Consider the following 23937-nt stretch of genomic DNA (forward strand, 5'->3'; position numbering starts at 1 on the left):
ATTGGCACTGTTCAAAAAATCATGTGATGCTTCTCTAATTTGTGTAATTAACAGCACCTATAACTTATCTGTGGCACTTAACAGATGTTGGCAATAACTAAATCACACTTGCAGCCAGTTGACATGGATTAAAGTTGACTCAACCTCTCTCCTGTGTCCTTGTGCGTACCACATTGAGCATGGAGAAAAGAAAGAAGACCAAAGAACTGTCTGAGGACTTGAGAAACCAAATTGTGAGGAAGCATGAGCAATCTCAAGGCTACAAGTCCATCTCCAAAGACCAGAATGTTCCTGTGTCTACCGTGCGCAGTGTCATCAAGAAGTTTAAAGCCCATGGCACTGTGGCTAACCTCCCTAGATGTGGATGGAAAAGAAAAATTGACAAGAGATTTCAACGCAAGATTGTGCGGATGTTGGATAAAGAACCTCCACTAACATCCAAACAAGTTCAAGCTGCCCTGCAGTCCGAGAGTACAACGGTGTCAACCCGTACTATCTGTCGGCATCTGAATGAAAAGGGACTGTATGGTAGGAGACCCAGGAAGACTTCACTTCTTACCCCGAGACATAAAAAGCCAGGCTGGAGTTTGCCAAAACTTACCTGAAAAAGCCTAAAACATTTTGGAAGAATTTTCTCTGGTCAGATGAGACAAAAGTAGAGCTTTTAGGGCAAAAGCATCAACATAGAGTTTACAGGAGAAAAAAAGAGGCATTCAAAGAAAAGTACACGGTCCCTACAGTCAATCATGGCGGAGGTTCCCTGATGTTTTGGGGTTGCTTTGCTGCCTCTGGCACTGGACTGCTTGACCGTGTGCATGGCATTATGAAGTCAGAAGACTACCAACAAATTTTGCAGCATAATTTAGGGCCCAGTGTGAGAAAGCTGGGTCTACCTCAGAGGTCATGGGTCTTCCAGCAGGACAATAACCCAAAACACACTTCAAAAAGCACTAGAAAATGGTTTGAGAGAAAGCACTGGAGACTTCTAAGCTGGCCAGCAATGAGTCCAGACCTGAATCCCATAGAACACCTGTGGAGAGATCTAAAAATGGCAGTTTGGAGAAGGCACCCTTCAAATATCAGGGACCTGGAGTAGTTTGCCAAAGAAGAATGGTCTAAAATTCCAGCAGAGCATTGTAAGAAACTCATTGATGGTTACCAGAAGCAGTTGGTCGCAGTTATTTTGGCTAAAGGTTGTGCAACCAAGTATTAGGCTGAGGGTGCCAATACTTTTGTCCGGCCCATTTTTTGAGTTTTGTGTGAAATGATCAATGTTTTGCTTTTTGCTTCATTCTCTTTTGTGTTTTTTCATTTAAGACAAATTAATTGAAGATAATAATACCAAAGAATTTGTGTTTGCAATCATGTTCAGGAAGAAACTGAATATTATCTGACAGAATTGCAGGGGTGTCAATACTTTTGGCCATGACTGTAGGTGTGTTTACTGTCCTCCACTCCCTGCCGACTTTGCTTCCCGATTGACTTGCATTGGGTTTCATGTTTCAGTCGGACCTTCGACTTTTCCCGATAGTTGGCCGATTTCGTTCGACTCGACTTTTGAGAAAGTCGGGTTTCATTAAACCCGACTCGACCCTAAAAAAGGCAAAGTCGCTCATCTCTACTTATAGCACATGAGGAATGGCATAAAAAATAAATAAAACCAATTCTTCACATGCTGTTGATATTTTCATTCTGCCTCCCAAAGATCGCAGTAAGGGTCAACGTACATTTATCCTGTGCTCTTGTCACGTCGCCATCAGACACAGGGACTGCTGTTCCTGCCTTTGCCACTGGGAGGCGCCGGACTGTCACGTCGCTGTCAGATACATGGACTGCTGTTCCTGCCTCGGCCACTGGGAGGCACCGGACTGTTACGTCGCCGTCAGATACAGGGACTGCTGCTCCGGTCTCAACCACTGGGAGGCGCCAGGCAGTCATGTCACCGTCAGACTCGGGGATGGCTGTTCCTGCCTCGGCCATTAGGAGGCGCCGTGGTTTCCCTGTGGGTGGTGGTGACAGAGAAGGGGCTCCTGCGCAGGCATCTGGTGGGTGCAGGCTCCGCTCCTCTGTCAGTCATGAAAGGGTTGGTGCATCACCATCTGGCCTGGTCCTGGGGGCGGTCCAAATTACATCATCAGACTGTGAACCTGTGAGGGATAGCCTGATCCTTCAAATACCTTGGGGCCTGTCTTGCAGGCTGCCAGATATAGTCTTGGTTTCCCCAGTGTGCTAGTTTGTTATTTGCTATCTTTGATTCTGACCTTTCCGTGGATTTCTGACTCTGCTCCTGCCTGACGATTTTGTACCTCTGCCGCCCTCCTGGTTTACGACTCTGACCTTGGCCTGGTTTTTGACGCTGCGACTGCCTAACAATTTAGTACCTCTGCCTCCCTCCCGGTTTATGACTCTGACCTTGGCCTGGATTTGACTCTGCTACTGTCTGCCGTATTTGTACCTCTGCTGCCCGCCTGGTTTAGACTTGGATTCCTGACTATGCTTTTGGTCCTGTTTTTTAACCCCTTTCTGGTGACCGTCCTGCTCTGGTCCGCTGCTCTTATTCAGACAGCTACTTCCTGGGCTCTGCTGTAAATCCAGATCCCTGTATATGGGTAAAGGGTATCGGGGTTGCTCAGGGTGCTGTCTTACTGCAGCCCAGACTCGCAGATGGACGTCACAGCTCTGTGCTGAGCGCTTACATTGGGTTTTCCATGTAAATCTCAGAAATACGTGATTCAGACAGAAACTGTGGCTGAAGATTCCCTGTAATGAGGCAGATGGAGGCACTGTGGACGTCGTCTGACCTGCTATCCGGTGGCATCCTTTTTTTTAGGATTGTATAAAAGTGCCATTGGCCACAGCTTTGTGCACTTCTGAAAAGAAGGACACCGCTAAACAGAGGCCAGACGGAGTCCAGAGTAACTCTGCTACCTCACTATAGTGAAAGGATCCATCGGGGGTTTCATTGAAATCATGTCACTCTGAGATTTAGATTGAAACCACAAAGTAAGTGGTCAGCGTACAGCGCTGGATAACTGTGATCCCAAACATTATGTAAAATGTTCCCAATAAAAGCTTCCACTCAATCTACAAAAAAGCAAGCCCTCACTCAGATCTGTCATCTGTTAATGGAAATATAGGGGGCTTACACGTTACTGGTAGCACAAAGGCTCTGGAAAAGCTAAATGACTTCTCACCCGCCAAAAGAAATTCAGCAAATTCCCCGCTCCCAAATCCTTCTGAGCCCCAGTGTGCCTAAACAACATATAGCACCCACATGTTTGGCATTTTTGTATTGATGAGAGCCCGCCTAATTTACATGTGCATGTCTCCAGAAGCATGAGCTGGGCATAACATACAGCGTAGTGGTCACTACAATGGCAGTTTGCAGTTTTCACTCATCAACATCCACTGCTGCCTATTTCTGGAAAACACGCATGGAGTCAAAATCGTCACTACATCTGTAGATAAATTCCCAAAGGGTTATAAATTCCCAAAGGGTTATAATTTCTAAAATGGGGTCACTTGAGGGGGATTCTGCTTTTCTAGCACTTATTGGCTCTTTATATGGAATCCACAAACTAGTCTAGGAAAATCTGCATTCCAGGAGGCAAATAACGCTTCGTCCATCCCGAGTCACTCCGTATGGCTAAACAGTACTGTACAGCCACATATGGGGTATTACTACATTCAGCAGAAATCGAGGGACAAATTCTGGTGCAATTTTTACCCATTTCCCAGTGTGAAAATGTAAAACTTGGGGCTAACACACAATCTTGGTGATAAAAATGTAAATTATTTTTTATTCACTGCCCAATGATATAAAAGGTTGTGACACACCTGTGGTGTCAATATAATCACTGTACCCCTAGATGAATTCATTGAGAGGTTTAATTGGTAAAATGGGGTCATTTACAAATTGTATGGTGCAATTTCTCCTTTTACCCTTATGTAACTGCAAAATTTGGAGCGAAAATGATTTATTTGAAATAAACTTCTTGAATGTGGTTTTGAGCACCTTGAGGGGTGCAGTTTTTAGAACGGTGCCACTTTTGGGTATTTTCTTTCATATAGACCCCTCAAAATAACTTCAAAAGTGATGTGGTCCCTAAAAAATGGTTTTGTAAAATTTGCTGAAAAAATGAAAAATCGCTGGTCAACTTTTAACCTTTATAACTTCCTAACAAAAAAAAATGTTGGTTCCAAAATTGTGGTGATGTAAAGTAGACATGTGGGAAATGTTATTAATTAACTATTTTGTGCGAGATTACTGTCTGATTTAAAGGCATAAAAATTAAAAGTTTGAAAATTTTCAACATTTTTGCCAAATTTCCATTTTTTTCACCAATAAATGCAAATCATATCGAATAAATTTTATCATAAAGTACAATATGTCACGAGAAAATAATCTCAGAATCACCAGGATCCATTGAAGCTTTCCAGAGTTATGACCTCATAAAGTGACAGTGGTCAGAATTGTAAAAATTGGCCTGGTCATTAAGGAGAAAACAGGCTTGGTGTCAAAGAGGTTAAATATTAGCCAAGAACAGTGAAGTCCAATGGGCCTGTGTCTTCAGAAAAAAAAGATTTTTGGACGTGTATTGAAATGCGTGTAGCAAGTAATGAAGCCAAATTATGCAGATATAAGTGGTGCATGTCATCTTCACATTCTACTCTTTTCCCTGCCATTTGAATACATAATCACCAGTACGTTTTCCCTTGTATTATGTTAATAAAAGAATAGAAGTTAGTAAAATCTCTCACATCAGAGATTCTGTAGACATCAGTGTGTATTATTGCCGGGGGATTTCCTGGGTTCCCTTTGTAATCATTCTCAGCCCATGATTACCATATCTATTTCAAGTGCTGCAAATGTTTCAAGGGTTGCTAACAGTTTTCTTGCGTTATAGCGGTCAGCCGATCATGACATGGAGCTCAAATACATCTGTTAATACAGACTTTTGCTGTTTTTCACTCAGAAATGTTACATTTTGAAGGATAAGTAAAAATATCAAAAACTATGTTCCATCAGAAGTAAAATACTATAATAAAAAGGCACTTGCTGCTTGTTTAGTTTAACATGGAACATAATGAGAAATATTTATCACAGATTGGACTGTGGACCCCAACTGCATGTTCAATAACGACACTATGAAAGTGATAAGTAAATCAGTTAGGATAAATATTAATTACTAGAAGATAATCCTGAACTTCATGGGAATCCACATGGACACACTATATGGACAAAAGCACTTCCAAGAATTTTTATAATATCCTATTATCCCATTAAAAAAATACAGGGACTATTTATATGGGGAAAACCTAGTGACAGGTTCCCTTAAAATAGGACCTTTCATCAAATTTATCAAATTTTTCTTGTTCAACTGAACACATGGCTGCACAGCAGCATAAAACTTTTTTCGTATTTGTATTTTTACTTCACCTCTCGGTTGTGGGTTGTGGAGGTATTAGCAATCAAAAAATTTGGCACCTAAAGAGTTAACTTTTGCAAAGTTCAGGTGGGTGTTATCAGATAACAACTCACACAAGGAGAAGAAGTATACCACCCCAATGAAAAGTATCTGATAACACCCACTTGGACTTAACTAAAGTTAACGATTTCACCCCAAATATTTTGGTCGCTAATAACTCCACAAGGGAGAGGAGAAATTAAAAAGAAAAATAATGTTTTATTCTTCTCTGCAGCCACTGCTACATTATATGTTCAGCTTAATAAGAAATCTTTGATGAAAGATCCTCTTTAAGGACTTGGTTCCCCCATCCTTGCAGGGAATGTTTGTCCATTCATCAAATTGTCGAATGTGGCCGAATGAAAATCTGAAATCAATGATTAAACAGGTAGGTTTCAGTACTTTTTTGTATATTTACTTGATGGACACTTTATTGAAGACATTCATCTAGTAGTGCATTGGCCTCTTGACTTTCAGAACCAAAGCAATTCTTTGTGGCCTACATTCTACTACTGTAGGTATTGACATTATACTGCAGGAATATTGGCCGAGAATTGCAATATGATATCTTCTTGCAATTGCTCCTGTAGAGAGGTGTAGGTCTTGATATTCTCTACCTCTTCACAGTGATAAGCTTAAGATTGTGGATTATGAGGGCCAGGGAACCAGAAAAACTCCCGATTCTGGAACCAATCTATGAATATATGATACATGTGGCATGGTACTTTGTCCTGCAGAAATTGTCCTTCTTCCATGGGGTAAACATCTGCTATGAAGGGATGGACTTGTTTGCCTAAACTGTTGACTCATGACAATTGGTTTTTGATTCATGCTGCTTGTACTAAGTTCTTCCACCCTCATCAGCATTGTGTAGCCAAAATTTGAATTCCACTGACAAGATAATGTTTTTCCGCTGCTCAGAGATCCAATTTATACTCATTTTTTTGCCAACATGAGTGTTTTCTTTTTCTTTCTCTTAGACAATAATGTCATGTGAACTGATCACCTGCTGTTGTAGCCCATTTTTCAAAAGGAACAATGAGTTATGTATTGACCTCTTCTTCTGACTCCCTTTTTGATGAGTTGTTTACATCCACAGGAACCCTTTCTGTTGTATGTTTTTTCATGATCACACGATTCTCTGTATACTATCCCTTGAGAAAACCCGACCAAAAGGTTTACACTTAAAATACTGGCCCTGGTTACTGTATCACCAATGGCCATGGATCGTTCAAAGTTGGTCAGATTGCTTTTCCATTCTAATGAGGATTTGCACTGAAGCTTGCTCAATTGATTTTATGCTGCAGTCCGAGATCACATTACTAAATTCCATACAGGGAAGACCCAATCATGAAAGGCATATATCTCTAATAAAATGTCAATTCAGTGTATATACAGTTTTCAACATAAATGAGTACATTCCAACAGATTTGTCAGAAAACCTTTAGTTTTCTTTCAGAATCACCATTTTCTATGGGATACCATAATACTAAACACTTACACAAAATGAGCCATTGATAACAAACACGATTTGCAATTTTGCACACCCAAAAAAGTAATTTTCCTAACAAATTAATTCAAGACCATGTTGCAAAAATAAGTACATCTCAATGAAAGTCTCAAGAGAAAAGCTAAAGTTCAGTCTAAAAAATTCTAATTACCAAAAATTCAACTACAGGAAAGTCTAATTATTAATTAAACAGGTGTCCAGTAGACAACTGACTATAAAAGAGCACTACTTAACAAAAGAAACCCCTTCCCATTTCATGCTTTTAGCAATGGCACCACATGGAAGAGAAATGTCACAAATCCTGAAAAATAAAATAATTTATTTACACAAGAAAGGTGAAGGCTACAACAAAATCATCAAAACTTTACTCATCAGAATACTGCAGCAAAAGTGATACAACAATTTTACAAAGATAGAACTGCAACCATGTCATAGAGACATCCAGGCTGAACGTGGAAGCTAGCACCTAAACAGGAGCATCTTTTGATCATAGAATCATAGATTGTTAAAGTTGGAAGGAATCTCAAGGGTCATTGAGTCTAACCCCCTGGTCTATGCAGGATTCACTAAACCATCTCAGACAGATGTCTTTCCAGCCTCTGTTTGAAGACTTCCATTGAAGGAGAACTCACCACCTCTTGTGGCAGCCTGTTCCATTCATTGATCACCCTCACTGTCAAAATGTTTTTCCTAATGTCTAAACTCTATCTGCTCCCTTTCAGTTTCACTCCATTGCTTCTCATGTTTCCATGTGCGAATGAGGATAATGATGATCCATTTACACTGTGACATCCCTTCATAAAATTATTGACAGCTATTAAATCTCCTCTTAGCCTTCTTTTATTTCAAGTTAAGACATACTTTGCAGTCCGCTCACCATCCTTCTCTGAACTTGCTCCAGTTTTTCAATGTCTTTTTTTTAAATGTCCAGAACTGGACACAGTATTCCAGATGAGGCTTGACCAAGGAGGAGTAGAGGGCGATAATTACTTCACATGATCTAGACTCTATGCTTCTCTTAATACATCCTAGAACTGTGTTTGCCTTTCCTTGCTGCTGCAACACACTGTTGACTCCTAGCTTTGCATTGTCTGCAAATTTGAGTAATTTAGATTCAGTTCCCTTATCTAGATCATGAAGAGAAGAGTTGAAAAAATTGTTATGCAAGTTCACTGCGGCTAGTCAAAGAAGTAGAAAGCCAAATAGGGTAAGTGTTCCCGTAACACAATATAGCATATGCTGCAAAGGAAGTGCATTCATGGGTGTCTTCCACAAAGCACCAAAAATCCATGCACCAAAAATCCAATATTTGTTGCATTTCTGATTAAGAGGGGGTGAAAGTGATTCACTGCTCAAGTTTGTTTCATAATCTGAATCCAACCTGAACACCTATCGGGAATTCGGAAGAGACAAGTTGAGCATCGCTCTCTATCCAACATCCAGGCTATAAAAGAGGTAATTCTTGAAGAATGGAACAAATTGTTGCAATATGTCGTCAACTTGTTCATTCAACGCCTTGGTGTTGTCCTTAAAAATCATGGTGGTCATAGTCATATACAATACTACATGTAGTACTGTTTGATGTTTGGTGTATTCATTTTTGCCTCAATTAATTTGAGTAAAACTGAAGATTTTATAATGAAAGTTACAGTATATTATTAACCTTACTTTCATGTTATGGGTTAAAATATTTTCTATGCAGCTCAGTTTTGTCAAAATTTGGGAACTTGTTCAATAAAATATTGATTAAAATCTTACTCTCCATAGAGGATATACTCACTTTATGCTGATAGATAGATAGATAGATAGATAGATAGATAGATAGATAGATAGATAGATAGATGTGTGTGTATAAACATATACAGCTCTGGCAAAAATTATAGACCAGTGCACAATTTTATAAAAATCAGCTTCTCTACATGTCTGACAGCCTTTCCATTCCAGTGTCAGTTGAATTCCAACCAGAGGACACCTCATTCTACTTAATGTGCTTTTGATTAGGTGATCACCTGAACCAAATCTTATTTAATGAAGGAAAGCATAAAAAACCCTGCTGTGGTGTTCACAATCCTCTGACAATAGGACAAGCTGGATGGTAAAACAAGTGCTAGTAATATCCCAAAAGTAATAGGAATGAAAAAATAACTTTTATCCATGCCAAAGGAGATGAAAAACAGTTGATTCTTTCTGCTCAGGCAAAGTTCCCAACTCTGAGGACTGTTTTTTCCAGCAGGGCAATGCGCCATGCCACACAGCTAGGTCAATGTGTGGATGAAGAGACCACCACATCAAATCCCTGTCATGGGCAGCCCAATCTCCAGACCAGAACCCCATTGAAAACCTCGGAATGTAATCAAGAGGATGATGGATAGTCACAAGACATCAAACAAAGAAGAACTTAAATTTTTGTACCAGGAGTGGCATAAGGTCACCCAAAAGCAGTGTGAAAAGACTGGTGGAAAGCATGCCAAGAAACATGAAAGCTGTGAATAAAAATCATGGTTATGCCACAAAATATTGATTTCTGAGGTCTGCAAACAATGCATTTTTTTGTTATTTTGACCATTTCTCATTTTGTGAAAATAAATACAAAATTTAGTGCTTGGAAATTCGAAGATATGTTGTCAGTAGTTTATAGAATAAAAGAGCAATTTACATTTTACTCATAAATATACCTATAAAGAGAAAAATCAGACAAACTGAAAATTTTGCAGTGGTCTCTTAATTTTTGCCAGAGCTGTATTTGTGTTGTTTGACCGCAACATCTTGTATATTACCAGCGCGTGCTTTCTATCTGTAATCTACAACCTGCTTTTTCAAATTACAGGTCCTTGCACATCATGAAAGCCATGAAAGATGCAGATTGTCGTGACATCCTAAGGCTGGCAAATTTATAACAGCTAGAGAGTCATATGATACAGACCACTTGCTCTAAATAATATCATGTCAGCAATGAATGCATTAGGATAATACAGATAAATGTCTGTATTATATAAATTTCTATGAAGATATTGTTGAAGTATTTTTTCATATTTATATTGATGTTTTATAATCACCTTTTAGAAGAGCTGTCAAGATTGCTAAATCAATATCTTGATGACCTTCTGATCCCATCCGGAACACTGTAATCTGAAAGATAAGGAAAAGAAGGGTTGTATGATTGTTATTGAGGTAAGACCAATGATTAGATGAATTCTTGGAATCAATTTGCAAAAATGTAAAACACATTGCAAAATTATTATAATTATGATGATACTGTATGTTAAATTTTTAAGGCTCTGTCACTGTTTTTTCAGGCATTTAATGACCATAATGTTACCCTGATGTTACATGCATACCGTATATAGTAATCATCATAAGAAAAAACATAGTAAGCCTCCGATGCCATACGCTAGTGTGACCCCGGCCTGAATCTGGCTCTGCAGCTGTTAGCACTATCAATTGTTTCTATTAATTCTCTGTATTATTCACAGACTACTACACTCATCTTCTTCACTGCTGCAGTTATACAACACAGAAATGTGAAGAGTTTATGTCCAGTGCTTTGGGACTTTTTCATCATATATCTATTGTTGAGCTGTAATCATTGATGTCTTCTCTTTATCCTAAATCACCCAAAAACGGCTGCTACATTTCTTGTCTCAGCTTTTATATAGGTTTTCATAGTCCATTCATATTGACTGCGCTATACCATGTGAAATGAAAGCTGCAAGGCATTGCTGGGAGGCCCACAAGGGCACACCCAAGCCTTTTTTGCTGATGGAATCCTCTGCAATGTGTAAATGGAAGAAGGCACTTTTTGGGCTATTCATGCATATGAAATGGTAAATTCTATGAATTTCAGAAAATTTGACACAAACTCGATTACCATTGCATCAATTTGATCATTCCTAGAGACAGCTGTCCTGATTTTACTGGTTAGGGTATAATAAAAATTTATTTAAAAAAATTTCACTGTAGAAAACGCAAATTCCATTGCAGAAAATACAAAGGAATCAAAATATATTAATTTCACCAAAAGTAGAACGTTATGAAAGTATGAATAAAGGCTTCTAGCTTCTCTACAAGGAAGAATCCAGTACTAAGGACATTAATGATGATGGTAAATGACAAGTTCCTTTAAATATATTCCAGCTATACAGTATATATAGCATGTAAATACATTCAACTAATAAATAAACATAAAGTTCTAATCAGGCGATGAGTCTATGAATCTATTTTCTATCTAGTTTGAAATTCTCACCAGATGTAGATAACAACCAATCCAATTCACACAGGCAAATAATTAAACCATAGATATGCACATAAATTAAGTTATGTGTAATAATGAGTAGTGATGAACGAGCATGCTCGTCACTATTCGGTGCTCACCTTGAGTATTGCAGTGCTCGGAGCTCGACGAGTATTTCTGGGGTTGCTCGACGGAGGCTCGGGTCCCTGCCTTGCATGTTTGATGCTCTTTAGAGAGCCAATGAACATGCAGGGATTGTCTGCCACACACTATAATGCCGCAGCCATATTGGTTATGGCATTACAGTGATGGGCTGGCTGCATAGCGTCATCAGGTTTGTATCAGACCTGGCGCCGCCCTGCTTGTCACAGTCAGCTCCGGAATCACACAGTGTAGGGATAGTTGCTGCTGATCTAGGGAGAGATTTGTTTGCTTCGTTGTTAGTGTGGGTATACCACATATAATACACAGATCCATCTCAACTAACAATCCTTCTAAGGACTAATAGCTGCATAGATATCAGTGCTAGGCAGGCAGGCAGTGTATGTGGCAGACTGCAGTGCTTAAAGCAAGAGGGTCCATTCGAGTTTTGTCTGCTGCTGCCTATCACAGATATTTATAGACAAAGCACCAGGTATCAGGGGCCAGGAATAATTTTTTTTGGATCTTCCTGATTATTTTCTTTGAAAGCAATCCAGAAAACACAGTTTTTCTGCTTCATTTGCTTGTTGGCACTGCAGAATACAGCCAGATCCTTTCCATATGACAGCGGTAAAAAAGCAGCTATTTTAAACTGGGGTTTGTCCGCCACACAGATCACATATCAGTGAGGTCAAAATTGTGCCATTTCAAGCCTCAATTTAAATTTTGTTGCAGTGTCTTAGGCAAGTTATTGACACCAGTTTGCTGGAAAAAAAGTTACCTACAGGCCAGCTATTTTACACTGGGGTTTGTCCGCTACACAGATTGCATGTCAGTGCGGTCAAAGTTGTGCCATTTCAGGCCTCAATTTAAATTTTGTCACAGTGTCTTAGTCAAGTTATTGACACCAGTTTGCTGAAAAAAATTGTTACCTACAGGCCAGATATTTCAAACTGGGGTTTTTCATCACACATATCACATATAAGTTCAGTCCAAATTCAACCATATTCCTCACCCTGATCCTCCTTCCTCCCACCATGCCAAATGCCCGGAGACAACTGATCTCACACTTGGACACACCGAAAAGCTGTTCACTTTTCCATTTGTAGATTCGGGCCTCTTGCCCGGTCCACTTGAAATGGGGCAAGAGGAAATCGCATGTAGCGATGCCCAAATATTTGAACATCCACAGTCACACGAAGGTGACAGTGGGAAAGTGTCACAAGAGGTGGACGATGATGAGACACAATTGCCAGAAAGTCAGGAGGAGGACCAGGGTGCAGAAGTGGAGAACGAGGTGGTGGATGATATAGTAATTGACTCAAGCTAGCAGGAGGACTTGCAGAGCGAGGACAGCAGCACACAGGGGGAGGGAGGCATAGCACACAAAAAGGCAGGAAGAAGCAATATGATTGCCACAGACAGAAGGCAGGCAACTGTTCCCGGTAACACCAACATGACGGAAGTTGCCAGTACAACTGTTAGGTCTTCCCAAGTCTGGTTGTTTTTAAAGACTCTGCTGATAACCCCAAAAAGGCCATTTGCACCACCTGACAGGCCAACATCAGCAGGGGTAGCCTGACCACCACCAGCATGATCAGGAACATGGTAGCAAAGCAACCGACTTGGTGGGCCGAACCCCAGGGTCCACGAAGAGTGTCTGCGGGTGACACCACTGCTTCTTCCGCTGTTGTGCATACAAACATGTTAGGAATGGTGGAACGCACTAAATAAAAATATAAATAAAGTGCATTCGCCGCTCGGGGTCCACCGTGCAGTAGGTGAAATAACCGCTGCTAGGTGGTGGCAGGAGAAATATGGCGGAATTGCACACGGGGTTAAACTCCACCCAGGTGTACAGAGCAATCTCAATTAAACTCACGGAGATGCCAAAAGTACAAACACAAATAACTGAGCCTGTTGTAGTCACAGAACTCAGTAAAAACGCACACACGGTATACGGTCACAGGAGTAGCCCAAGACGGTGGCACTACGTCTGTCTAGACCTACCATGTGCGCGGCGTTGCAACTGCAAACGCAAAGGAGGCTGCTACTGCAGCGCGGCATGGACACTGCCGCCAAACGACAAAGGCAAGACGCAAGCGCAATGTCGGACACTAGCAGCTGTGTGAGTTGAATCAGAGGTGTGCTGGCGCTGAAACTAACTCAGTCCCTATTCACATGCGTAATATCAGAGGGAAGGGGTTTCAAATGAGTCAGTCACCAGAATCATGCATCCGTCCTCATACACACATCAGCAAGTATGACTATACTAGCGCATGGCGGAACAGCCATGCGCGCCTTTTATAGTAGTCGGGACCTTTTGCACGCTTCCAGATCTCTGAGATGGACCAATGAGAACTGGAGCGGGACCTGAGCACATGACTCCCGATCTCCCATGAGCATGCCCAGTAAGAGAACAGAAGGACTTAGCCTCAGGAAAGATTTGCTGCAAGGCAATCTCCTCTGCAGTGGCAAAATAGGAGGAGAGTGCAGAATGTGAGGATCTGGATCCCTGCTGGATCCCTCCTAACATTACCCCCCTCCTAGGGCCCCCCTCCCTAAGCCTTACGATCCACCAACTTGTGCCCGTAAGAGGTTTAGGCCTCAGACTCGTCCGCAGGCAAGTCTGATGTCCCGGTAGATGACAGAGAGACCCTGAACTCGTGTAAGGCCTCAGGGGTGGCAAGATCGCCAGGTCTGAGAAGGGGCCCATGGGAGACAGTGGGAGCGGAAGTTAAAGTGGAACGCCACCGTGTGTCGGCAGGCGTCTCCGCTCTTTGCTTAAAGAGGCTATTCCGAGCACAAAAGGCGCAGGCCCGAATATATTTTTTACCATCCCGAGCCCTGTGCGGCCACCAGTAAGACCCTGCCAGGAGTTTTGTGGTCTGCATATAGCCGCAGTGACCAACCCTCCTGGACGTGTGTGCCCAAGCAAGAACCTTCAGCCGAAGGTGGGGAGGAACAAGTGTCTTACCCGGCAGTACAGAATCTGGCCGTTGCAGGGCACAGTTGTTCTGAGACCCCACGTGTTGACAAATAAGACCGCGACTGGAGTCTTGTGCTGGACACGCCTGAAGAACGGCGCGAGACACCTCCATGGGCTCTGGAGGTAGAACCTCTGGCTCGGGTGGTTCCAGAGGCTCAAAAAAATTGGGAGCCGGAGTAACCTTCCGTTTGGATTGAGCATGCTCCATATCGCGCTCCTAAAAACGGAGGTCAATGCGGGTGGAAATGGCAATCAGCTCTTCCAAACTGGCAGGAACCTCTCCAGTGGAGAGAGCATCTTTTACTTGCTCTGCCAAACCTCTCCAAAACACAGGGATGAGGGCTTTATCAGACCACTCCAACTCGGAAGCCAGTGTCCGAAAACGGACGGCATACTGACTAACCGAGAGAGCACCCTGAGTCAAAGCTAGAAGCTGAAGAGAAGTATCGTGCATGACCCGTGGACCGAGGAAGACCTGCTTAATAGCTGTTAGAAAATGAGCAGCGGTCCGGACCTCTGGGTCACCACGCTCCCATAGTGGCGTAGCCCACTTCAACGCTTTGCCCGACAGCAGGGAGACAATAAACCCCACCTTGGCCCGTTCCGTAAGGAATCGCGCAGCCAGTAACTCTAGCTGAATGGAGCACTGGCTGATGAAACCCCTACAGGAGGCGCCATCGCCAGAAAATTTATCGAGCAACGGGAGGCGGGTAACTGTCGGCGCGGGGGAGGACGTGGACATACGGGAAACCGCGTATGTGATTGCCTTTACAGCAGCTTCGGTGGATTGTGCAGCTGAGAGAGCCCTCTCAAGAGTGGCCAGCCGGCCCTCAAGATGCCGAATACACTGTAAGAGTTGCTGCTGTTCTGCCATCACTAGCCAGACCCTGGCGCTAGTATAATGTTAGGAACGGCGGAACGCACTAAATAAAAATATAAATAAAGTGCGTTCGCCGCTTGGGGTCCACCGTGCAGTAGGTGAAATAACCGCTGCTAGGTGGTGGCAGGAGCAATATGGCAGAATTGCACACGGGGTTAAACTCCACCCAGGTGTGCAGAGCAATCTCAGTTAAACTCATGGAGATGCCAAAAGTATAAACACAAATAACTGAGCCTGTTGTCACAGAACACAGTAAAAAACGCACACACGGTATACGGTCACAAGAGTAGCCCAAGACGGCAGCACTACGTCCGTCTAGACCTACCGTGTGTGTGACGTTGCAACTGCAAATGCAAAGGAGGCTGCTACTGCAGCGCGGCGTGGACACTGCCGCCAAACGACAAAGGCAAGGCGCAAGCGCAATGTCGGACGCTAGCAGCTGTGCGAGTTGAATCAGAGGAGTGCTGGCGCTGAAACCAACTCAGTCCCTATTCACATGCGTAATATCAGAGGGAAGGGGTTTCAAATGAGTCAGTCACCAGAATCATGCATCCGTCCTCATACACACAGCAGCAAGTATGACTACACTAGCGCATGGCGAAACAGCCATGCGCGCCTTTTATAGTAGCCGGGACCTTCTGCATGCTTCCATATCTCTGAGATGGACCAATGAAAACTGGAGCGGGACCTGAGCAAATGACTCACGATCTCCAATGGGAGATCGTCCCATGAGCATGCCCAGTAAGAGGACAGAAGGACTTAGCCTCAGGAGAGATTTGCTGCAAGGGAATCTCCTCTCCAATCTCCTCTGCAGTGGCAAAATAGGAGGAGAGTGCAGAATGTGAGGATCTGGATCCCTGCTGAGTAAACACAGGAATCCGACTCCTAACACAAGCCAATCCCCTGTCCATGGTGCATGGAAAAAGATGCCTCCTGCCCTGCACCTGTCGTTGCACCCACTCAACTTGCACCATCAGCAAGCAAGTCCACGTCCTTGTCACAGTGCTGTGTTCAGTTGTCCTTACCCCAGTCCTTGGAACGCAAGCGCAAATACGCAGCCAACGCCCCAAAGGCCACACTACTAAATTCACACATTTCTTGACTGCTTACGCTTGATATATTGCCTTTTAGGCTCGTGGACACGGAAGCTTTCCCCATCCTGATGGCGGCGGCCGTCCCTCGGTACTCAGTCCCCAGCTGCTACTGTTTCTCCCGCTGTGCCGTCACTGCTTTACACAAGCACGTGTGCCACAATATTAGCTGTGCCCTCAACAATGTAGTTACTGGGAAAGTCCACCTAACCACGGACACGTGGACAAGTGCTTGTGGGCAGGGACAGTACATCTCGCTGACGGCACACTGGGTAAACATAGTGGAAGCCAGGACCCAGTTGGACCTTGGGATGGAACACATCCTCCCCCACAGTCTACAGCTCCTGCACCTCCTCCTACTCCTCTTCAGCCTCCATCTCCAAAATGACCACATCAGTCACAAGCTGGAAGCACTGCATCACTGCCTCAGCCAAGTGGCAACAAGCTGTTCTGAAGCTAATATGCTTAGGTGACAAACCACACAATGCTGAAAAGTTGTAGACAGCTCTGAAAGAGCTCGCAGATCTGTGGCTGATACCGCTGAACCTACAGCCAGGCATGGTCATGTGTGACAATGGCTGGAACCTGGTGGTGACTCTGAGGCAAGGCAAGCTCACACACGTACCATGCCTGGACCATGTGCTTAACCTCGTGGTTCAGCAGTTTCTCAAAACCTACCTGGAGCTGCTGGATCTGCTTATCAAAGTACGCCACCTGTGTGCACATTTTAAAAAGTCAGCTACAGTTTCCGCCACCCTTGCCAAACTTCAGCAGCTTCTGGCTCACCAACTGTTGTGTGATGTCCCCACGTGTCGGAACTCTACACTGCAGATGTTGGGAAGGATTTGTGAGCAGAAGAGGGCAGTTGTTAACTACCAGCATCAACTAGGCCATTGGTATTCAGTTCAGACTCCACACATAAGACCTCAGGAGTGGACATGATTTCAGACATATGTACCATCCTTCAAAACTTTGAGGACTTCACCAAGATGCTGAGCATCATAATTAGTGTCACCATCCCACTTCTCTGTGTTCTGAAACGCTCTCTGCTCACAATCAAAGAGGATGCATTGCAAGCAGAGCACGATGAGATGATGATGAGATGGAGCAAGGAACCATACAGGCTGATTACACACAGCCCAGCCTCATCTCATCCCAATGTGGATTGGGTGACAATGAGGAAGAGGAGGAGGAGAAAGAACAGGAGCTACTTTCATTTGCTATAGACGGTGCTACAAGCACAACTGTCATACCATCTGTTCAGTGTGGATGGGCTAAAGACAGGGAGGAGGAGGAGAAGAGCATGGTCAGTCATCCTCTTGGTGAGGACACGGAAGCCTTGCCTGTTAGCAGTCTGGCACACATGGCTGAGTTTATGTTGCGCTGCCTTTCCCTTGACCCTCGTTTTCCCTAAATTTTGGGTGACAGTCATTACTGGTTGGTGACACTTCTAGAGCCACGCTACAAGGAGAACTTTCTATCTCTTATTCCAGAGGCAGACAGGTCTAATAAAATGGGGCAGTACCAGAGGGCCCTTGTTGCGGAATTATTAAAAAAATTCCCATCTCAAAACGCTGGTGGCAGAGATCACAGTTCGTTGGACAACGAAGGAGTACAGGTGAGAGAGACACAACTACAATTCAGCAGAGGCAGGGGAAAACTGGCAAAGTTCTGGAAGAGTTTTCTCAGACCCTCCTATTGTACTGGCCCTGAGGTGCGGGGTACTCTCACAAGGAGTACAAAGTTTTGGAAGATGCTGACCGTACCAACGCCCTCTGTGATTCCTCTGTGCCTTATAATTATTGGGTATCCTCGTGGTATGAACTGGCTCTCTGTTGGAGGTCCTGGCCTGCACTGCCACTAGCATTTTGTCAGAGCGGTTTTTAGTGCTGCTGGTGGAATTATAACTGATAAGCGCATCCGCCTGACAACTGAAAATGCTGACAGGCTGTCTCTTATAAAAATGAACAAGGGCTGGATTGGGCCAGACTTCTCTACACCACCAAATGATAACAGCGTAACATAAACTGAAATCCAGTGCCTTTTTTAGGAGGTCTATTCCCATGCACCTATTCACACCCACACATGGTTATACGCTTCATGATTTTGACTATTTGCTGTTGTCCTTCTCCTTCTCCTCATCCTCATCTTATACCACCACATCAACACCCACATAATTTTTTTAAAGGGTGTTTATGATGCCCATACCAAAAAAATCTTTATACAGTATGTTCATGTATACCTCCCAGTGGTAAATGTTTGTCAATCCATACACTTAGTGCATGGGCATTATAAGTATAGGAGACCCGTTCCTTTCTAATGGGAACTTTTTTTATGAAGCCCTTCTCCATATCTTGTCAAAGGAGTATTGGGGTGCGACCAAATTTTTGGCAGCCATTGCATTCACTGCATAGGCAAACTGTATGGGAGACTCACTTCCTAATAATGGGAAAATTGTTTTATGAGGCCCTCCTCCACGTCTCTTCCAAGGAGTATTGGGGTGTATCCAAATTTGTGGCAGCTCTTGCATTCACTACATAGGCAAATGGTATGGGAGACCTACCCCTTTTGGGCCTCCGCCCCCTGTTGGGACCCCCAGTATGGAGTGGGCTGCTTTCCCACAGAACCTTCCATCCCCTGATATCTCTCGACCAGTGCGACCAGTTATTCTGCATTTCGGGGATCACCCTGAGCAACCCAAGTCTGTTCGGGCCTCAGCAGGAAGTCCGCAAAGCGGTCCATCACCACCTATTCTACCATCTGCGCAGGTATAGAGGACTCTGGATGCAGCCACTTCTGGACCAGGTGCAACAGGTCAAACATTTGGGAGTGCAGTGGTTTGTCCTGGTGATACACCTAACGGTGAACCGGCTAGGCCCTGAGAGTTATTGTTACCCCCAAGTGTGCAAGAATCGCCGTTTTTTGCTTGCCACACTCTTTAGCATCCTGCAAATCTAAATCATAGTATGCTTTCTGGGGTTCCCCCATCAAGTATGGCGCCACGACCTGTGCAGGCAGGAGTTTCTCCCTATTGGTGACTCTTTCAAACACCGTCAAGAAAGCATCAACATTGCAATTCTCCATTGTAGATTCTTCAGCCTCAACACTGCAATCCTCCAATGCCAATTATTCAGCCTCAACACTGCAATTCACTGCAGGTTCTTCAGCTTCAATATTGCAATTCTCCACTGCAGGTACTTCAGCCACAACACTGCAATTCTCCACTGCAGGTTCTTCAGCCTCAACACTGCAATTCACTGCATAGGCAAACAGTATGGGACTACTAACTTCCTAATAATGGGAACATTGCTTTCAGGTGGCCCTCTTGTATGTCTCTTCAAAGGGGTATTGGGGTGCATCTAAATTTGGTGCAGGGCAGGCCTTGCATTCAATGCATAGGCCAACAGTATGGGAGTACCAAGTTCCTAATAATGGAAACATTGCTTTCAGGTGGCCCTCCTGTATGTCTCTTCAAAGGGTTATTGGGGTGTGTCAAAATTTGGGGCAGGGCAGGCCATGCATTCAATACATATATTTTTGGCAGCCCTGCCACTCACTGCATAGGCAATAACAGTATAGGAGACCCACTGTTTACTTATGGGAACAACAAAGCATAGCCGGCTGATAGATGAATAGTAAAGGCCGCCTGATAGCCCTATAAAAATAGGCTTTGTGACTTTCAGAGTCCCTCCTTCATAAATGAAATACGATGTGTCAGATGATGTGTCACACACCACATGACCAGCTAAGGTTGTAAAATGTTAAAATTACATTTCCCAGTGAATGCATTTGTCATTGTTGAAAGCAATGCTAAAGTTCAAAAACTTTCAAAAACGCTACATGTGAACATAGCCCAAGGTGTGGAGAAGCATTTTTGTTTTTGGTTATTTAGTTTGCCTTATATACAAGTCATTACTCTGGAAAGAATGTTCCTTAACATATTTCCCAGGAAAATCCATTTTGGTTTTCTTTTGGTTTTTCTTTTATTGTGAGTCTGTAAAAGTGGCGTAAGACTCTGACAAGATTGTTCACAGAAGTGACCTGGGAGTCAAAAATGCTTCCAGGGGTCTACCCCATGATGTTCCCTTGTCACTTGTGCACTGTTGCCATCAATTACTGCAATTTCTAGTTCCTCTAAAGACCGCCGGGGGCACCTTAAAAATGCTTGAGTTTACCATAGACTTACATTGGGATCATTGCTCGGGTCGAGCACCTGAGCATTCTGATATGCTCGACCCAAGCAACGAGCACCTGAGCATTTTAGTGCTCACCCATCACTAATAATGAGAAATTACACAGGGGAAAAGTATTGAACACGCTAACTGAAATTTATTTAATACTTTGTACAAAATCCTTTGTTAGTACTGACAGCTTCAGCTTTCTGTATGGAGAAACTAGTCGCATGCATTGCTCAGGTGTGACATTGGCACATTCTTCCAAACACTTTTCAAATCCTAGAAGTTCCATGGTCTCTTTTTACGAACTCTCAGATTTAGTTCTCTCCATAAATTTCTATTGGATTCAGGTCAGCGGATTGCCTGGGCTAATCTAGCAGCTTTGTTTTCTTCCTCTGAAACCAATTGAGAGTTTTCTTGGCTGTGTGTTTGGAATCATTGTCTAACTGAAATGTTCACCCTCATTTCATCTTCATCATCTTGGTAGACGGCAGCAGATTTTTATCAAGAATGTCCCGGTACATTTGTACATTTATCCTTCCATTAGTCATATGAAGTTTGCCAGTGTTGTATGCTGAAAAAAAACCCAACACCATGATGTTCCCTCCTCCAAAGTTCACTATTGGTATGGGGTATTTGGGGTGATATGCAGTGCCGTTTGGCTTCTAAACATGATGTGTATTTTAGCATCCAAAGAGTTAAATTTTGTTCTCACCTGACTAGACTATATTCTCTCAGCATTTCACAGGCTTGTTTAAATGTTGTAAAGCAAACTTTAAACATAATTACACAAGCTTTATCTTCAGCATTGGAGTCTTGTGTGGTGAACGTGCATACATGACAGGGAGGTTGAGTGCATTATTTATAGTTTTCTTTGAAACACTTGTACCTGCTGATTCCAATCCTTTCTGTAGCTCCCCACAGGTGGTCCTTGGCTCTTGGACAACTATTCTAATCATTTTCACCCCTCTGTTTGGAATCTTGCAGGGAGCGCCTGGTCATGGCCAGTTTATGGTATGTTCTTTCCACTTGTGGATTATGGCCCCAACAGTGCTCAGTGTAGCCTTCAGTAGTTTAGAAATTCTCCTGTAACCAATGCCATCAGTACGTTATGCAACAATGCGAAGCTCTTGAGTAAGCTCAGTGGTTTTACCCATCATGAGATGTTTCTTGAGTGGCACCTTGGCAGGCCAACAGTTGAAACAGCAGATATTATTTTTCACTAAGTGGCAGGATTGCTTTCTAATTACTGATAGATTTCAGCTGGTTTCATGACATTCCATAGCTTTTGGTACTTCTCTCTTTTCATGTGTTCAATACTTTTTCCTGTATTGTTTCTCATTATTACACATAATTTAACCCCTTAGTGACAAAGCCAATTTGGTACTTAATGACCAAGCCAATTTTTACAATTCTGACCGCTGTCACTTTGTGAGGTTATAGCTTTAGAAAGCTTCAACGCATCCCACTGACTCTGAGATTGTTGTTTCCTGACATATTGTACTTCATGTTAGTGGTAAAATTTATTCGATATAACTTGCGTTTACTTATGAAAAAATGGAAATTTGGCAAAAATTTAGAAAATTTTGCAATTTACAAACTTTCAATTTTTGTACCCTATATATATCTTTGTACCACATGCCATCTTTGCATCAGCACAATTTTGGAAGCATAATTTTTTTTTTATTAGGATGCTATAAGGGTTAAAATTTGACCAGCGATTTCTCATTTTTCTAACAAAATTTACAAAATTTACAAAACCATGTTTTTTAGAGATCACCTCACATTTGAAGTGAGTTTGGAGGGTCAATATAAGAGAAAATACCCAAAAGTGACACCATTCTACAAACTGCACCCCTCAAGGTGCCCAAAATCACATTCAAGGAGTTTATTAGTGTTTGAGGTACTTCACGAGAACTAAAGCAATGTGGAAGGAAAAATTGAACGTTTTACTTTTTTGACCAAAAATTTAATTTGGAACCATTTCTTTTATTTTCACAAGGGTATCAGGAGAAAATGGACCATACAAATTGTTGTGCGATTTCTCCTGAGTACGCCAATATGCAGTATGTGGTGGAAAGCCAATGTTTGGGTGCATGGCAGTGCTCAGAAGGGAGGGAGGACTGTTTGACTTTTTAAATGCAAAATTGGCTGGAATCAATGGTGGTGCCATGTAGCATTTGGAGACCCTCTGATGGACCTAAACAGTGGAACCCTGCCAATTCTAACTCCAACCCTAACCCCAACACTCCCCTACCCCTAATCCTAACCCAACCATAACCCTAACCACAACCCTAACCCCAACACACCCCTAATCCGAATCCCAACTCTAACAATAACCCTAACCACAAACCTAACCCTAACACACCCTTAACCCTAATCCCAACCATAACAACAACTCTAACCCTAGCCCAACCCTAACCTTAGCCTAACCCTAACTTTAGCCCAACCCTAACTGTAGTCCAGCCCTAGCTCTAACCCTAACCCAAGCCCAACCCAAACCCAAGCCCAACCCTAACTTTAGCTCAAATAAAGTTACCAAATAAAACACTTAAAAAACGCTTACAAGAAGCATCCCATTCATTTTAATGAATTCCGCACTTTTTGTGCATATTGATGCGGTTTTTCTGCAAAAAAAAACGCATCACGGAAAAAAACGCAGCATGCTCATTAATTTCATGGAAAACTCTGAATTTCTAGCTATTTTCTATGAGGCTGGGACCACTCCGGAAAAAAACGCATGAAAAACGCACATTTTTTGCGCAAAAACCGCGCAGAAAATACCCAGAAAACTCGCAGAAAAAACGTGCGTTTTCTGGGAAAGAGTCCGGTTTTCATGCCGAAATTTTCTGCATACGTGTGCACATAGCCTTACCCTAATGGCAAAATGGAAATAAATACTTTTTTATTTTATTATTTTTACTTAAGGGGTGATAAAAGGGGGTTTGATTTACTATTTTTTTTATTTTGATCACTGTAATAGGGTCTATCACAGTGATCAAAATGAACCAATAGAAAAAATGTCCTATTGTTGCCGGATGCATGCGCCCGCCATTTTCTTCCCGGAAGAAGACACCGGCAGCACGAGAACTTCGCGGGGGGGATGCAGGGACTCCAGAGGTACCAGGGGAGAATCGGGGGACCTCATTTCTATCTCCTCTGATGTGCGACCACATCAGAGGACAGAGAAATTAAATGGGAAATCGGACTTTTTTTTTGCAGTCGTCGTTATTCCGACCCAAATCATGTTCTCTGGGGTCTTAGCTACCCCGGCAGCTGAGACCCCTTGAGAAATTCAGACTCTGGGGGGCGCTATACACTTATTTCTCAGCGCAGTTAAAAAGCGGCGCTGAGGCATAAGTACCCTTAACTGCCGTCGTTTAAAGGAGTATTTGTGGTCATTAAGGGGTTAATTTATGGACATCTATGGTTTGATTTCTTTTGCCTGTAAG

The 23937-nt window shown here is 42.9% G+C and overlaps 1 protein-coding gene across 1 annotated transcript in view; it reads right to left on the reverse strand.

The window, feature by feature from the left end:
* The window catches only part of TRPM3 (transient receptor potential cation channel subfamily M member 3), a 710253-nt gene that overhangs the window by 306189 nt on the left and 380127 nt on the right, over nt 1–23937 (reverse strand). The window contains exon 9 of the mRNA XM_073543729.1: nt 10035–10107. Coding sequence (XP_073399830.1) covers nt 10035–10107 — 73 coding nt within the window. The remainder of the gene's footprint in view (nt 1–10034; nt 10108–23937) is intronic.

This window comes from Dendrobates tinctorius, unplaced genomic scaffold (genome assembly GCF_039654945.1).
Source record: "Dendrobates tinctorius isolate UK_male_01 unplaced genomic scaffold, ASM3965494v1 ptg000134l, whole genome shotgun sequence".
Lineage (NCBI taxonomy): Eukaryota > Metazoa > Chordata > Amphibia > Anura > Dendrobatidae > Dendrobates > Dendrobates tinctorius.